Here is an 18,377-nt window from a genome sequence, read left to right as displayed (position 1 = left end):
TGCTTCAGGTGAACCTCACTTCTCCCTCTCCCTCTCTCTTCTCTCTCTCTCTCTCTCTCTCTCTCTCTCACCCGCTCCTGGGATTCTCTCTCTCTCTCTGCCCCTTGCTCACTCGTGTGCTCACTCTCGCTCTCTCTTTCAAAAAAATATAAATAAATAAGTAAAATGGGACTGGTAATCCCAACCACCTTATCATGATACTTGGGGGGACGGCACAAGCTCTTCCGCACCAAGTAGCCCACGCCGCACCCGGCACGCGGCAAGTCTCGTGGGTTTTATTACCACCCTCCCCTCCGCATTCCACACAGGCAGGTACAGCACCCATGCACCCTGCACAGCTTGGCCCCACCTCCCACTCTGACGCCTGGGCAGGGCCCTGGGCAGGACGCTTCTCTGAGGCCCCATTTCTGCACTTGAACATGACAATGCCACCAGGATACCATTTCACCCCAAGGATACGAGATCAAACGATGCAACAGGCCAGGATGAGGTAAGCTCATGAAATCGATGTGCACTAGAGCTCTTACCTCTTTATTTATCCAGTTGTGTAGCTGCTGGTGGGGCCGCACCCCTTCCCATTCATTGTGGGCCATGGGCCATATAGAAACACGAAATATATTCTGTCTTTAAAACACCAAGTCACATCTGCAACAGTGCCCGGCTCCGTATCCGGCCCACCGTACAGGAGGGCTGGAGGGGAGCGCAAAGTCACCAACATCTCTCACAGCCTCTGTTTGCTCATCTGGAAATGGGACTGATCTGTGCTGTACCGAAACCTTGGGAGAGTCAAAGTATGACATATGTCAAGTGTGCTATCAACTGCTAAAGCCACAATACAAACTGAACTAATATTAGAACAAGGAAGAGACTGTTCAGTTTGTCTTTAATCCCTGTACTGCTTAGACTCTGAGGCCTACCTGATGGCTGCCCGGTGATAAGTCCTGGGAAATTTAAGGACAGACTTAGACTCCAGGAGACAGAGACAGATGATCCCTTATGTTTCTGGGAACATCCTTAATCGCCGAAGACCAACCCCCAAAGCCCTGACCATTCCCCACTCAAAACCTTCAATGACCCCCCATTACCCCTTAATTACATCCAAGTCAGTACAGCATCAATTACTCCCCACCCTTCAATGTACCGTGAGCTCCAGACAAGCCCGCCGGTCTCCCCGAAGAGCACAGCCTTTGTTCGCAGTGCACTTGGGGACCTTACCCCCGTGGCCTTCTATAACAGAGCACGGGTTTGCTCGCCAGAATCCCCTAGGGGACTTTCACAAATACAGGTGACTGGGTCGTACCACGCCAGGGATCCAGACTTAATTGTTTGGGGTGGGCCTAGACAGCAGTGTGTTTTATTTTTGGGTTTTTTTTTTTTATGTTTTATTTATTTCTAGGAGAGAGAGAGAGAGACAGCGTGAGCAGGGGAGGGTCAGAGAGAGAGGGAGTCACAGACTGAAACAGGCTCCAGGCTCCGAGCTGGCAGTCAGCACAGAGCCCGACGCGGGGCTTGAACCCACGAACCGTGAGATCATGACCTAAGCGAAAGTCGGACACTTAACAGACTAAGCCACCCAGGCGCCCCAACAGCAGTGTGTTTTTAAAAGCTCCCCAGGTGATGCTAAGGTTGAGAGCAGACAGGTCTGGAGTACTCTCCCCTACAGAGCACAGCCTGCCAAAACAACCCCTTCTCCAGGACCCCGGGGAACCACGGCGCCCGCTCTACCCACAGTAGACAGGGCTGTGAGCCCCATGAGTCTGCAGAGGCTGTGCCCTCCTGTGCCCTAATCACACCCTCCCTCATCTGGAGTCACGTGTGTCCCAAGTTCAACTTGCCTGCTAGGCGGCAAGCTCCTCAAAGGCCTGCACAGGTCGCTACATCTTCCAGGCCTCTCCCTCCCCTTCCTCTACCTACACCTCAGAGGCCTCATCAAATAGTGATTGCTCCAAGGCTGTCCACAAAACTCACAACAATACCTAGTGCACCCACCCTCCTGCCCAGAAGATGAAGGGGGGACAGGGGACTATCTGCTGTACAGGAGAAAAGGCCAAGCTCTGTACACTCACCCAGACACGCTCCTGAGCTAGATGCTCCTAGGCCCTTCCCTACGGATAGTGGCCAACGTGTCTACCTTGGGTCTCGTGGGGCGCGTGTGGGGGTGTACACAGGTGAGTGAGTGTGCTCTTTCCAGAGGCAAAACCTGGGAGTATTGAAGACATGAAAAGATGGCCCTCAACACTCATCATCGGGGAAATGCAAATCAAAACCACAGTGAGATATCCCCTCCCACTTGTCAGAATGGCTAAAATTAACGCTCGGGTAACAACAGATGTTGGAGAGGATGCCGAGAAAAGGGGAGCCCTCGTGCACTGTTGGTGGGATTGCAAACTGGTGCGGTCGCTCTTGAAGACAGTATGGAGGTCTCTCAAAAAGCTAAAAATAGAACCACCCTACAATCCAGCAATCGCACTACAAGGGATTTACCCAAATACAAAAATACTAATTCTAAGGGATACATGCACCTCGATGTTTATAGCAGCGTTATCTACAATAGTCAAATTACGGAAGCAGCCTAAGTGTCCAGTGACAGATGAATGAATAAAGAAGATATGGGGTGTGTGTGTGTGTGTGTGTGTGTGCGCGCACACAGAATGGAATATTACTCAGCCATTAAAAGGGATGAAATCTGGGGTACCTGGGTGGCTCAGTCGGTTAAGCGTCCAACTTTGACTCAGGTCATGATCTCATGCTTCGTGGGTTAAAGCCCCGCATTGGGCTCTGTGCTAACAGCTCAGAGCCTGGAGCCTGCTTCAGATTCTGTGTGTCCCTCTCTCTCTGACCCTCCCCTGCTCAATCTGCCTCTCTCACAGAAATAAATAAATAAAACATTACAACTTTTTTTAAGAAAGGGGATGAAATCTTGCCATTTGCAACAACACAGATGAAGCCAGAGACTATTCTGCTAAGCAAAATAAGTCAGAGAAAGACAACTACCATATGATTTCACTCATATGTGGAATTTAAGAAATAAAACAAGGGCACCTGGGTGACTCAGTCGATTAAGCATCTGACTCTTGGTCTCAGTTAGGCCATGATCTCATGGGTAGTGGGTTTGAGCTCTGTGCTGACAGCATGAAGCCTGCTTGGGATTCTGTCTTTCCTTTTCTCTTCCCCTTCCCCACTCTTGTTCTCTTTCTCTCAAAATAAACAAACAAACATTAAAAATAAAAAAAATAAAAAAAAACAGAGAGACTGGGTGCCTCAGTCATTTGGGCATCCAACTTTGGCTCAGGTCATGATCTCACAGCTGGTGAGTTCGAGTCCTGCATCAGGCTCTGTGCTGACAACTCAGAGCCTGGAACCTGCTTCAGATTCTGTGTCTCCCTCTCTCACTCTGCTCCTCCCCCACTCATGCTCTGTCTCTCTCTCTCTCTCTCTCTCTCTCTCAAGAATAAATAAAACATTTTTTGCAAATTTAATTAAAAAAAACAAGCAAAGGGACAGAGAGAGAGAGGCAAACCAAGAAACAGACTCTTAATTACAGAGAACTGATGGTTACCAGAGAGGAGCCAGGTGGGGGATGGGTGAGAGAGGTGATGGGAATAAAGAGTGTGCTTATCATGATGAGCACCAGGTCATGTATGGATGCATTAAACCACTACATCATACACCGGAAACTAATATCACACTCTATATTAACTGTAATTTAAATAAAAACTTCAAAAAACACTGTATGTGTGTGAGTACACACGTGTACATATTCAACATGTACAAATTACATCGTGCATACTATTCATACACATTCACACATATGTAGTGTAATTAAAATGAGTTTCTTTGGTGTGTGGAAAGAGGAATTTCTCCAAATCCCCTGTGAGCCTCAAGCAAAGACCCTTGGGAATCGCTGTCTACATAACACAGTCTCTTGCACACAGGAAATCTCAAAAAACATTTGCGAAAATTAAATAATGAACGGAAAATTCAACCACTGATTGTTGCTTATGCCAATACAGCCATTTAGATGGATGCAGGGGGGAAGCCAATGTAAGCCATGGCACTGCCAGCTATGGCTCCATGGCGTCTGTGCCTTCTCCCAGGCGCAGGTTCTGAGCAGGTAGCCCTGCATCCCTGGGCTTGTGCTACAGCAGGCTCTGGAACATTCTAGATAGCAAGGCTCTTCCTTTCTGTTCCCCACTCTGAGAGGTGGGGAAGCGTCCCCCCGGCACGCTCTCTGAAGGGATTCCTTTGCTTAACAAAGCCTCAGGGGGCCTCCCAGACCGGCACACAGAGGTACCATCTGATACCTGGCAGACTCCAGAGCCCAAAGCAGCTGAACTGAAAACCCAGACTCTGCTTCCAACTCCCACCCCCACTGCCACTCACTGTCACAGGCTTCTGTCTCCCACTCTGTCGTCGGCTCCGCGGCTGCCTCTGAAGGCTTCCAGCAGATTCCATGCTCATAAAGACGTGGGCGTTCAGGGACTGTCTGACCCTGATGTGGAGGGCAGAAGCCTCTAGGCGTGAGAGGAAGATGCTTCCAACTTAGAGGCCTTCGTGCCAGCCTCTGAGCGCCTGCTGTCGCTGGCCTGGAATGCAGAAGGCTGTTCTGGTTCCCTGAGCCCAGCGTCCCACTGAGAAAGGCGGGCCCAACACACGCCCCAGCTCCTGAGGCTTCTGCACACAGCAAGACGCCCGCTGGACCACAAAAGCCAAGGGAATATTGGGGCTTATATGTAGGCCTCCTGGGAAAATACTCTGCCTCTGCCCCAGCATCAGGGTCTGTCCCCTCAACATCCTGCCCTTGGGCCCTCGGCCCCAATGGAATGAGACCCAAGCTCACCCCCACATGCTCACCCCTAGGTCCCCACAATCTAGGCTCAGCCCCTGGATGCCCACACCTGGATGCTCACTCCTCCTAGAAAACTTCCAGGCCTGGAGGCCTGGAGGGGATGACTAATCCTGAACAGTTACCCTGTACCTGCTCAGCACAAAACAGAGTTGAAACCCTACATCGAGAGAATATCTATGTAAAAAAAAAAAACAAAACAAAACAAACAGAAAAACCAGATCTATGCAGAAAAATGCTCGCTATATACATGGAGACTATATTTTCTCCATACAGAAAAAGTACCTAACTTCCAATCGTCACGGCTGCTGAGAAAAACGACCTACTTGGAGCCACATGGCAATTTAGGAGCGGGGCGCGGAGGTAAATCCAGGTCTCTCTCTGGCCAGAGCCTACACCCTTTGGGCTTTGCTATACAGCTTCACTCCATCACCCAGAGGCTCCAAGCAAGCCCTGCTCATCTGAGGCGGAACAGGCGCGCGTGAGGGCTCGACCAGCAGCCACAGAGCCTCACCCTTCCCTTCATTTTCATTCATGCCATTGAGAGCCCAATGCAAAGGTCAGTCACTGCCCCCCACCACCTTCAACCTCCCTTGCAGGCATTCAACACACCTCATCTGAGCGCCTACTGGGTGCCAGAGTGCAGTGAGGCTTGTGGCATTAGGGTCTGCATTCGACCTCTGCCTAGAACCGCAGCCCGTCCCCTGGCGGCAAGGTCTCATTGATGCACAACAGAGTTCAAAATCACAGGCTTGGCAGGAAGTGCCATCTATACATAGCTCCACCATTCTGTAAGCACCGTCGGCTTCTCCTGAATAAACACTACCCTACATTAAATGCCAGAATTCGGCAAGCAGTCCTGCATGTTTGCAATGAGATTGAGAACTAAAAGCAAGATTGATTCTGATGTGAACACCAGCAAAGCAAATGGGTTTTTGAAAACCCTATAATTTCCCTGCAACCCTTGACTTCACTAAACACACATTTTTAGACTACAGCACAGTTAGGTAGGCATTAAACAAAAATGAGGTAGTCTAATGATGATTTATGTGTAGGATAACCTTCTATAAAGAATCCCGCTCTGATTTCAGGGTAACTTACAGAGGTGCCAACTTAACCAAACAATGCCACTTGCTCTGTGGCCACTGCCACGGCGTGATCGCGGGGCAGAGCGTCTGCCGGCAATTGTCTTAAATCTGCTGAAATTCACCCAGTGGGTGCTCTGGAAATGCAGCGCCTGCCATGAACTAAATGGAAAAGCAAAACACGACACATGCATTCACCACCAGACGCACCTGTGAACACAGACTATTTTGCTCGACTGTGGAGCTGTGGCTGATGGTTCTGGAACTAACCAACTGGCAGGTAACGGCAGAGCAGCCCGCCCACCGGGAGATTGGAAAGGGTCCTGGGGAGCCATGGGCGTGCGGTCTAGCAGGGGCGTCTTGGCTCCTGGGGTACAGGCATCACGCCAGAGTTCCTCTATCTTTCTCCCTGGCTGGGTGACCTTGGGCAGGCCTCGCAGTCCCCCTAAGCCTCGGTTTCCAGGTCTGTTAGGTGAGGGTAAGAACATGCCCCCCTCAGATCGAATGGGAAGACTCTAAGAATATGCCTGGAAACAAGCTTTATAACCAGAGAGTGCCATACAGAGGAAAGGGACATGGCATGGTTTGAGAGGTGGCCCAGTCATCGCTAAGAGCTGAAATCAAAGTGCCCCGGGCCCAGTTCCTCACTCTGTGGCCTTGAGCAAGTGACTGACCTCCCTGTGCCTCGGGCTTCTCATCTGCTAAATGGAACAATACCAGCCGCTATGTGAGACATTAGGGAAGACGAAACCAAACAGCTCAAGGAAAGCACTTATCACCTAAGAGCTCAATAATTGATCACTTCCTTTCTTACTAAGTATTATTATCACCGTGATTATCATTTCAATTCAGGTCATCTGACTAGGGAGAGAATTCCTTTGCTGCTTCTGAATGTTACCCTCTCATCTCTCACCTGCCGACTGTGGTTTATGGCTTTAGGAGAATTTTCTCTCTGCACCCTAAGGAATAAATTAAGGCTAAGTCTGATGCCCCTATCCCCATGAAAGCAAACAATAAACAAACAACGATAACAGAATTAAAGGCCAGCTGCTGTTTTGTCTCTGTAACTGCCTTGCTGAGGGAACAGCAATTGCCTTGAGTCCCTGAGACAGGCCTCAGGCTGGAGTCATGGAAACGCATTACAGGTAAAGAGCATAGACTCTGGGTCCAAGCGACAAAAGCTCTGCCATGGAGAAGCTGTGTGACCTGGAGCAAATTGCTTGGCCTCTCTGAACCTCATTCCCTGCGTACCTAAGAATGGAAATAGCAGGCCTGCCTCACAGGGTTAAGAGGAGAATTCAGGGGCGCCTGGGTGGCTTAGTCGGTTAAGCATCTGACTTTCACTTAGGTCACGATCTCACGGTTCATGGGTTTGAGCCCCGCGTCAGGCTCTGTGCTGACTGCCAGCTCAGAGCCTGGAGCCTGTTTCAGTCTGTGTCTCCCTCTCTCTCTGACCCTCTCCTGCTCACGCTGTCTCTCTCTCTCTCTCTCTCTCTCTCCTAGAAATAAATAAACCATAAAAAAAAAAAGGAGAATTCAATGAGAGGACATCCAGGCACCTGCCACGAAGCCCCGCAGACACATGTCTTAATACACTTCTGGCCTAACCACGCGAGTCTCACTGCACCTGCTTTCTCGTCTGTAAAGAGGGGAAGGTAATGGGGGTTACTGCGAAGAGCAAAAGAGATCATGTAAAAGCCCTTTCTACACTGGGTGGGGCCGTGGAGATACTAGTTTTTATTGAACCAGGCTCTGAGCACTTGGAGATGAGCCCAGGCAGTGCGTGGAAGGGATCTTTGCTCAGTCGGCACCAAACCACAGGCCTTCATCCCTTCCCTTAATGTCATTTTCATCAGGTACCGTGCAAGACACAGGTGGCTACGGAGACGGATCCCACACCGTGTCGGCCGTTTGCTTCCCCCGTCCTGCGACTATCTCACCTTAGCCCCTTAGGGTCTTCTCACCATCACCAGCCCAGCACCCAGCACAGCCCGAGGCTGGACAACGTCCTGAAGCCGGGGGTCGGGGCTGGCGTTTCCCTGCCGTGTTTAGCCCGCTCCTTCCCCACCTGAGAATTCAGGTCTCTCCAGAGGCCTAATCTGCTTCGAAGGGATTCCGTGTAGAGGGTTCCTTATCCCCATTTCACAGACGAATGAAAGAGGCTTTGAAACGAACTTGCTCAAGAGCACGGATTAGGACTAATAGACCGCAGCGTGCCTTCTGTCCGCCGCATCCCACTACCTCTTCGGTAAGCTGTCTGCTCCCATCTGTTACCCAATTTTCTATCGGCTTGTCTTTTTCTTGGGGCTTTGCAGCAGTTTTTAAAATATATTTTGTGTGTCAAGTTTTCACCAGGCAATACAGCATAGGGCTTGGGAATGCAGAGAATGGTACCTAAATGCACACGTGGTGGGTCTACCACTTCCTCACTTTAGGCAGTTCACTTCGCTTCATTGTGCTTCAGTTTGTTCATCTGTAAAATGGGGCAATAGCAGCCCCTTCATCAGATTGCTCTGACGACTAAATGAGCCAACACAGAGCCTGGGAACCTCATAAGGGGTTCATAAGCATTAGTCATTGTTACCATGTTGCCCCTCCACACACACTTTTTTGTGTGTTCTTCTTTTTTGTTTTTTCCCTACAACTGGCAGGAATTTCCTACCCTGGCATCCTTTTCAAACTGCTCTCACCACTTAATTTGCCCTCCAGATCACCCCCACCCTCTCCTGCCTTCGCCCCTGCGGCTACCTCTACCCAAAGCGCCCCTTTTGCCCCCTGGGCCCCGGGGATCTATCCCAAGACTCAACGACAGGCTTCCCTCCCTTTGGCAATGGCTCACTGGGCCACCGTCAGAAAGAATCAGAGCTCGGTCCTATCATGCTCTTCATGGGAAGATACTATAATCCTACTCTGGAGCTGCCGAAGGGAAGAAGCAGATCACGGGCAAGTTCGACTCCTCTTCAAGGCCTGACCCTGTGCCCATCACCCAGCAGGGGCCCAAAGCCCATTTGTTAAATTGCCTTGAGCACATCATCTACTTCACCATAGCCCAGGCTGACCATCCCAACCCCTTTCCTCTGTGGTCCTAGAGAGTCGAGAGCTGAGATCCCCAGTGTTATATCTAAACAGCAGAACATCACAGGGGGACCCACAGAAGCCTTCTGTCCCTGGGGCAGCTCAGTGTAACAAAGACCAAGGACCACCCGACTTAAATCCTTAATGCCACCAGGTTTGCGTGCAACCTTACCTAGGCCTCCCTCCTTCCTCCCTGCCACATGACAGTTTAGTGGGGGAGAGACTGGCATTCTGTCATCTTCATTAATCATCTTCTATGAGGAGAGAGGGGCCTGAATAAAATAAGGAGCTGGCCCTTGCTGGTGATACACTCTCGTGGTGGGGAGAACACAGATTGCAAATATACAAGACAAAACACGACTACCGCCTTGAGCAAGGAACTGATCAAGTCCAGAGGGAGTTCACAAAAGGATCCCCTCGAAGAAGGTTAATCGGGGTGATTTTTAAATCCATTCTTAGCAGAAATCGGGAAGGACATCATGGAAAAAGTGGTATTTGAACCAGGCTTTGAAAGACGGGTAGGTTTTAGATACACAATGAAGGAGGGAAGTTTGATGGTAAAAATAAAACACCTCATGGGCCCTGAGAATGTCAGGAGAGAAGGGGTGAAGAACTCATCAGCTTATCAGCACGTGTGGAGGCTGGGCCACAAGATCTCTCCGACAGCCCGTGACTCCATCCAGGCGTGGCCCACATGCATCCAAACTGGTTTCCAGGCACAGCCCAGCTCTCTCTTGTCTGCTCCACACCCCGTCCAAGTCAGTGTAGACATATGGGAGCCGAGGTAGTCTTGCGATCAGCCTGAGCAAAAGGCAATTAGTAAGTTGCCTTTTGCCTCTGTATTCCAAAGCAGACCAAGATCATATGTGATTGTTTACTGTGTGGAGATGATCCATCCCTGTCCGTCAGAGCTGACGGCACAAACTGAATCCTAATCCCCTAGACCAGGGCGATCTTTGTGTCACCCACTAGGCCAAAAACAGAGTCAGTGCCCAACAAAGCCTTCTTGTTAGAATGGCTATTTTGTTCACCGATCCTTCAGCTGGAGATCTGCTGCCCTGCAGAAAAGCCAGAGCTTCTGGTCACTGAGCACATAGCCAGAGGTCGGTAGAAAGGTTGGTGACACATTTCTGTCCCTAGGCAAGTGCAGGAGACAGGGACAGGTCCTCCTCCTGGAAGAAAACCTGAAGAGAGTCCATTCTTTAAAAAATATTTATTCATTTATGAAAGACAGAGTGGGAGCAGGAGAGGAGCAGAGAGAGAGAGAGACACAGAATCCGAAGCAGGCTCCAGGCTCTGAGCCGTCAGCACAGAGCCCGACGCGGGGCTTGAACCCACAAGTTGTGAGATCATGACCTGAGCTGAATTTGGACGCTTAACTGACTGAGCCACTCAGGTGACCCAGGACAGTCCATTTTTTAAAAAAGCTTATTTACTTAGACAGCAAGTGAGCAGGGGAGGGGCAAAGAGAAGGGGAGAGAGAGAAGCTCAAGCAGGCTCCACACTGTCAGTGTGGAGCCCAACGCGGGGCTCAAACTCACAAACCATGAGACCATGACCTGAGCAGAAATCCAGAGTCAGAGGCTTAACCAACTGAGTCACCCAGGCGCCCCAGAACAGTCCGTTCTTAATGAGAAGCCTGCGCTGGAGAGGCAGCAGGAGGTAGAGGGACCGGGAGGACCCCAGTTCAAACTCAGGTTACAGCCTTTGTGAGCTGTGTGACCTCGGGTAAATTGCTTCATTTCCCTGGGCTTCAATGTCCTCATTTATAAAATCAGAAGAAGAAAAAAAAAACAACAACGAAACAAAACATGTTATCTCTTAAAGGGTTATTGCGAGGATTAGAGATAATTTAGATCTCAATACATGATAGATATTATCATTAATCTTATTACTATTATGCTGTGACAGGTGCTATGGGGGCCCCGAGGAGAGGGAGATGGAAAAGATACAGCTGTATGCCCTCCGCAGCAGGAGACAGAAGCAACCACCCATCACACAAGAGAAAATGGCGGAAGTTCTGTCGGCAGGCTTATGGAAGGGGACACATGTGGGCTGAGTTTAAAGGACAAAGAGAAGTAGGGTATCAATAAGGGTCTCAAAAAGGAGAGGAGGGGACAGGCACGGAAGAGACAGCAGGGTCAGATGAAAGGAGGTACGAGAAAACCCAGAAACTTGGAACCCTGGGGACAATCAGGGAGGTGGGCTCACTGACTCTCTCCTCCGTCAAGGGTGGGTTCCGTCCGGGAGCCCTGCCCACTAGTCAGCAGGGACCCCTCTGACCAGATTCCTCCTGGCCCCGCTTCTCTCCCCTGCCCCTCCCCACCCCCAACACACAGGGCTCCCAGCATACACCCCGCCCTGCCAGGGCCTGATGACAACCCAGCGTTCCAGGGCCCCATCCTCATCAAGAGCCGATCCAGGCTGGTCTTCCAAGGCACCGGTAGACACATCTGGCCCGCATCTGAGCGGTGCCCAAAACTCCCCTCTGGGGCCAAGACAGCCAGTCAGCATGCCAGTGAAGAGCATGCTGGGAAACTCCCACAAGGAGCCCGCATCGATATAATCAGGTCTGGTGGAAATTAAAAGCTATTAGGAACAGGGCTGGATTTATCTTTATATCCAATAACATGCTTGTAATAGTGATCATGCAGATGGGAAATTAAACCACATCTCAGCTCCACTGGAGGCCTTAATTTTTATTTATGTTTGTGCACAGCCCTTTGCCCTCCTACCCCCACTCCACCCACTCTGGAGAGCCAGTTCTTCTCAAGACCAAGGCCCCCAAGAGAGGAGTAAAGGGTAGGAGTCGCCAGATCATAGGTGAGAGGCTCTGTGCTCTTACGTCTTCAAATACACCAGTGGAAGGGAGATGACCAGCTTGGAGAAGGGAAAAGGCAGGGGATGTAGTAGGTAGTTTGGGGGGGAAGTAGCATTCGGGGGAAAGCTTGCATCCTGGTCTCTCCAGCCTCTACCTGGGAAAACTACAGGCAAGAGAGTTTCGGCGGCCAGTTCCCAGAGGCTTACCTGCGCCTCCCGACCCTCGACAGCTGGGTGAGCCAGTACCCAACTTGCCTTGCCTGTTTAGCCACCAAGCCCTTAATTCCTTCCAAACACCCTCAGAGAGAGGGGGTTAAGGCAAGCTCTTCATTAGCAGGGGCCGGCACCCACCCCTTTGAGACCCTTCCTCAAAGGGCCACTGCTCTCCCCACAGAGATGTCCCCTGGGGCCCTGAGTGACCCATATCAGCCTTCCCACTCCTTCTACTGTTCTCCACCACCTGCTTCTGTTGGCCCTGTGGCCAACAGATCAAAGTCATCACGGTTCTCTGTTCCAGAAGCCTACTCTAAAGCATCAGGGCGGGGGGGGGGGGGGGCGGATAACGGGCTCCTGGGTCCTCCCCTAACCTCACGGCAACCTAATTATTAAATCTTCCCCCACCATGAGAAGCTGATACTTGACCTTCCAGACAAAACACACACACACACACACACACACGCGCGCACACACACACACACACACGCACGCACTGGGTACAGTGTGAGTATAGATGGCAGATAATCCTGTTTTTATGGGAAAAGAAAAGAACAATTTGCATTTTCCAAAACTAAAGCATGCAGCCTGTGGGCCCAAGTTCTGCCCTCTCATCTACAGAGGCTAGAGGAAGCAAAACTCCAGTCTCTGGTTCTCACGGATTCCTCTGGGAGCGTGTTAGCTGGATTTGTGTGCTTTGGGTCCCTGGATCTAACACATAGCTGTAGAAGGATCTAGAATGATTATGGATGGTGCCAGAGGGCTGGGCAGAGGAGGACAATTCTCCAAGGCTAAGGGAAAGAAAGAGGTGCTACAGGCCTGAAGTTTAACAGAGCCCTACAGATTAGGACCAAGCCCACTTCCCTGATAATTATGCCCTTTGGGGCCCCCAGCCCCGTCTCGACATCAAAGATTGCCCCGAAGCCTCAACTACAAGGGTTGCCGTGGGGAAGCTCACTGCCCCAGCTCCTACGCCGAGGAGTCAGGTTAACCTTCCCTCTCTCCCATCTGCACTGGCGTTGTCATCTTGGCTGACCCCACACCCACTATGATTACCCATATTTCAACACTGTTCGTGCCCAAGGTGATGTGTTAGAAGCCAGGGATGTGCGGAGGAACTAGCCAGTTCTCACCCTGGGAAACTCAACAGCGGGGGCCGCAGAGCCTGTCACATGGCGGAAACAGACACACTGCAACAGGAAACGGCAAGAAGGGGATTGGGCTCTTCCCATCGGGTCCTCATCATCATAGCCACAGCTGTCCTCAGCATGACAGCCAGAGCTTGGAACCTTTGACATACGTCAACTTCTTAAACCCTGTAAAGTAGAGCAATCATCATCCCCATTTTATTACAGTTAGGGAAACTGAGGCACAGCAGGGCAAAAGACTCGCCCCTGCTGATTAAACAGTGGAATGAGTCTCAACCCAGGTGGCTGGTCACAAATCCAGGCTCTTTATCGCTCTACTCAATTCCGTGAAGCCTTCCCTAAGATCCAACAGGGACCTTTCCCCCTTCCTTCATAAGGCCAAAGCCCTCCTTGTTAGAGCACATGCTTAAAGCCTCCATTTTACGCAGGGTAACACCATATTGGATAACACGCGTATGGGTGCTGGGAGGCAGTTCTGCGCGGGGTGAGTGCACAGGTTGAAAGAACAGACGTGAGCTCAAGCCCCCGCGTTCTGCTTAATAGATGCATTACCCAGAAGAAGTTACTTGACTTCTAGGACCTGTATCCTCTTCTGTAAAGTGGAGGGGAAAAAATACACTTACAGACTTTTTATGAAAACGAAATGAGATCACATGTGAATGTTTCTCGGCCAGTGCCTGGCAGATAGTAGCACTCAAAGAACAATAATTATTATTTAATAATATTAATAATTGATATTATCTTAATGAACATAACTCTTAGTCCCTAAACTCAAGTGTATAAAAAACGCCACATTTCTTCAGGTTCTGTAAATCGCGTTCCATCGGACTCTGTGGGATAAATGGGACATCCAATCACTACTGGGGCTTCCCCCAGGGATGTGCCAAGGTCCAGGCTCTCTCACCAGTCAGCCGCCCCTGCCCACCTCATCCCTTTGGGTCTTGAGCTGCGGATGCAAGAACCCTGGACTCAGTCCCAGACCCCGGGGAGCTACACACAGCCACCCATTGTGAGGCCCAGTGGCTTCCTCCAGCTGCACCCACTAAGCGGCCCACAGTCCCATCCCCGTCCCTGCGATCCGCACTCGTTTTTGTCCTGGTTTTTCTGTTCCCTGTCCTCAGAGGCCCTCTTCCCCGGCAAGAACGCCCAATCTAACCTTTCCTATTAGCTTCCGGTTTCACAAAAGGCAGGAAGAGCAGCTGTCTTAACGTGGATTCGGATTCCTGTCCTGCGACCAGCTCCGAAGCTGGGAAACAGAACGGCCTGGCCATCTGCTTGCAGCCGAGAGGAGGAGAAAGCCCGGGGAGCAGAACACAAATTAACGTCTCAGGAAGAGACTCCCGCCACGGTAGTTGTAAATATGCCGAAGCGCTGGCGCTCCGCACGCTGCAACCATGTAAAGAGCTTTAAAAACACGGGTGCCCAGGCTCCGCCACCGAGATACCGAGCTGGGGTTGGTCCCAAGCGCTAGGTCTTTCCAAGAGCTTCCGGAGACTCAAACGTGCGGCAGGATTTAGCCGTCCGGCTTTACGGCTTTCCTGCGCCCAAGTCGGCCTTCCCGAACCAGCCCGAAAACCCGAGCCACTAGAATCGTTTCATTCGACCAACGATGAGACATCCAGGCTGCAGGCGCTCGGCACCTGGTCAGCTCCCTCCATCTCACAGGAAGGACAAACCAAGGTCCTCAGCCGAGAAAGGAAGAAAAAGCAGGGGGTCGTGTGCAACGAGCTGGGATGAAGGCAGAGGTGCCGGCGCAGCGGTGGGGGTGGGGGGGGGGGAAGGATGGGGAGACCACCCTTTGTAACCAGAGGCCTGGGGGTGCTTTGAGGACTTGAGGTCCTCTCTGGGGTTTCCAGACCAGATTTCCTGTTGAAGAGACAACACCACGTGGAGAACGGGAACCAGTAACAAGGGGCCGCACTCATGGCGGCTCTAACGAGGTGAACCTGCGACACGGTATGAACCTCTTTTCCCAGTACCAGGCACAGGCAGACGCTAAAAGTCCCATGTGCATGTTACTCAAGTCTGGTCCTCTCAGGAGCCGGTGCTCGTGGCTTGGTCTTGCAGGCGGGGACACAGACCACAGCCACACTCTGGCCGTCCAGTCCCCCAGCCCCTCACGGGAAAGGAACTTCCAGCCTCGCCTTTCAGTGCAAAAAGCAAGGGCAAGCAAAGGTCCAGGGGCCAGGAAGGACCGGGACCCCACCCTTTTGGGGGAGTAGGATGCACCCCGTGTCAGACGGGACCGTCACACACCCAGCAGAGAGAGGCTGCTGGCACATGGGTCTGCAAGGCCACACAGAGACCTGCCAAGCTGAGACCAAAGGCGCTCGCTTTGCCGAAGCATCACCAGAACAACACGGCAGTCACCAGAACCAACGTCAAGATCTCAGCTCAACAACCGACTCGGCACCTGCGCTTCATCGCCCCGCCCCACCCTGCAGCACCGCCCCCCCCCCCCCCCCCCCCGCCGGCCACCCCGCAGCTCCCCTGCCGGCCCCGCCTTACCTGGGATGATGGAGACCGTGTCCCTCTCCCAGGACACAACGCTAACGTATTCCTGCACTGAGGAGGGGATGAGGCACTTGAAGACGGCCACGTTTCCACGCATTGACCTTTGATCCTCCACCCGGACGGTGTAGGGTTCCCTGAAAACTGCAGAGAGATGAGGGAGCGGGAAAGGGGGGGCGTCACAAGGCTGAGATGTGGTGGGGGCCTGAGAAGGGCCTCAGCACCCCCAGGCCTCACCCCGCATCACCTCCTCCCCCGCCAGCCCAAACGCTCCTGCCATGGTCTTCCTCCCGCCCCAGCAACTTCCTCTCTGCTCCGCGGGGTAGCCCAGCCTCCCCGCCTCTGCAAGACCAGAAGCCCGGCTTCCAACCTGTCCGATTTCAGTGCGTACTAACAAGCCACTAGACTGGAAGGGCCTGAGGGCAGCACCCAAGTGCTGCGCTGTGATCATACCCGACAAGGGGATACATAGGCAGCAAGGACGTAGGAGAGAATTCCTCTAAGCAGACACGCTTGACTTCCCACATGCCTCCTGGGCCCAGGGTGGCAATAGCTTTGCGCACGGCGACCACAACTTGCCAAAAAATAAAAACTGTGACACACAATCCGACAACAGAGTTTTGTGTCACTTCCGTGTGAAAGGCAGCCTGGGAACGTGTAGCCTACACACCAAACGTTCTGGAAGGGCCTGGTGGCTTAGAAGGACAATGGAAGAGAACATCTGAAATTGTGACGGTGTCTAAAAATCAGTCTCTAAGATTCTCCAAAACAAAGAATGCTTACTGCCTTCTCCTCCCTCCTGACACTGCCTACAGCCTGACCCCCAGGCTTGGCCCTGTCTGCAGAGCGCTCTGTTCCTGCCCCTGCGGTGTGCAGTGGGGAGCTCCTGCCTCGGTCCCGGGGCTGGATTCTGGGGCGCTGTCACCTGCAGCCACTCTGCAAGTCAGGTCCCGCAGGTGGGCCGGCTCAGCCTTGGCCCCGCCCCTCCGGTGCCCTCCTCTGCCCGGCCTGTCCCGGGGCTCATCCCTTCCTTCCACCCTTCTCTGCCAAGCAGAGCTGGCGCGGCCAGATCCCCACTGCCTGCCGACCTTGTCCTTCAGCAGGCACCTGGGCAGCGTGCCCTCCTGCTCTCCCCGCCACGGTTGCCTGGGTGACGCTCAGGGCCCCGCAGCCCCTCTGGCTGTGCACCTGCAGCCCCTCTGGCTTCATCAAGAGCCGCTTAATTGGCTGTGTCTCTAGTCAGGCCAGCCCTGCCCGGCCTGCCCAGGCCTTCATTCCTCCCCCGCCTCCCTGCTGGGATTGTGCCAAGGAAGAAAGAGGGCCGGGTGGAGAGGTGGAGAAGGGTGTGGGCGGGGCACTGCCCAGGCCGTGAGGGGAGCTCGCAGGAGGCCGATGGGGAGCCGACCCGGGAGGGAAGCCAAGGGCAGAGCAGACAGAGCCGGGCTTCGGGTGCATATGGCCAGGGAGCCCCCCAGGGAGCCAGCCGAGGCCGGGCTGAGGGGGCACGCAGGCCTGCCTCCTCCGCTGAGCTGCTGTGGGACTCTGCACAAGAGCTGCTAAAGCTTCTGGAGCCTCAGTGTCCTCATTTGTAAAAGGAAATAACAATAAGAGCAGCGTGTAGAAGGCCTGGCCCAGGAAAGCACTGCAAAAAGATCATTTGTCATGATAGCTTACACCTCTCACTGACTGGCTATGTGCCCGTGGGCAAGCCACTTAACCTCTCGTGTCTTAGTCCCTCACTGGTATAAAAAACAAAAACGCCTTATAGGATTATTGTGAAAACTGCATCCTAACCCAGTGACAGGCACATAACAGGAAATAGGACATTACTTTTTCTTAAACCAATCCTTTAGGCTGTAGAGGTGAGAGAGCTGCACCAAGCTCTGGCCTCAGGGCTTCTGACCCAGCAGCTGGTGGTGTTAGGGGGACAGTGCAAAGATCTTCTCCTGAGAAGTTCCATAGGGAGCCCCAGGGGCACGGTCCTGGGTTCTAAGAGCTCACATCTACCCCCAACCAAACCAATCGGATGAAGCCCAGCTTTTTATTGCAGAGCGCCCTCCCCACCTCACCCCCTGTAGGCACCCGTTCCCAGCTACTTGAAACCTTGAACCTGAGAGAGGCATGCCTAAGGCAGAAGGACCCTGAAAGTCAGAGATCTTGCAGGACCTTGCATGCAGGTTGGGAGGTCTTCTCTGGAACTTACTCTTCTCCGCCCAACACAATCTCCAGGGAAAATGGCGCACCCAAGGCTTGGTGCCATCACAGTGGGCTAAAACGTTACCTGTCCTCTCCCACCCAGAAAGCTCTTCTAAGAAAATCAGTCCCAAAACTTCGGTGCTTTATTACTACTTGAGGCACACCTTATAACGGATTATGACACACCTGAGTATCATGACATCCTAATTAAGAGTAGCTCCATCTAAGCCCTTGCCCCACCTCCTGACCTCATCCCCAGAAATGAAATTTTCTATTTTCTTTAAAAAGAGCAGCTGAGGGGCGCCTGTGTGGCTCAGTCGGTTGAGCATCCCACTTCGGCTCAGGTCATGATCTCAAGGTTTATGGGTTCGGGACCCGCGTTGGGCTCTGTGCTGGCAGCTCAGAGCCTGGAGCCTGCCTCGGATTCTGTGTCTCCCTCTTCTCTCTGCCCCTCCCCTGCTCACGCTCTCTCTCTGTCTCCAA

At 52.4% G+C, this 18,377-nt stretch overlaps 1 protein-coding gene across 1 annotated transcript in view; it reads right to left on the bottom strand.

The window, feature by feature from the left end:
* DSCAML1 (DS cell adhesion molecule like 1) overlaps positions 1 to 18,377 on the bottom strand; it is a 348,318-nt gene that overhangs the window by 312,284 nt on the left and 17,657 nt on the right. Inside the window, 1 exon segment of the mRNA XM_039229392.1 lies at positions 15,696 to 15,842. Coding sequence (XP_039085323.1) covers positions 15,696 to 15,842 — 147 coding nt within the window.

Source organism: Hyaena hyaena, unplaced genomic scaffold (assembly GCF_003009895.1).
Source record: "Hyaena hyaena isolate Hyena2069 unplaced genomic scaffold, ASM300989v1 scaffold_37, whole genome shotgun sequence".
Taxonomy (NCBI): domain Eukaryota; kingdom Metazoa; phylum Chordata; class Mammalia; order Carnivora; family Hyaenidae; genus Hyaena; species Hyaena hyaena.
This window is presented reverse-complemented; position numbering and strand designations above follow the sequence as displayed.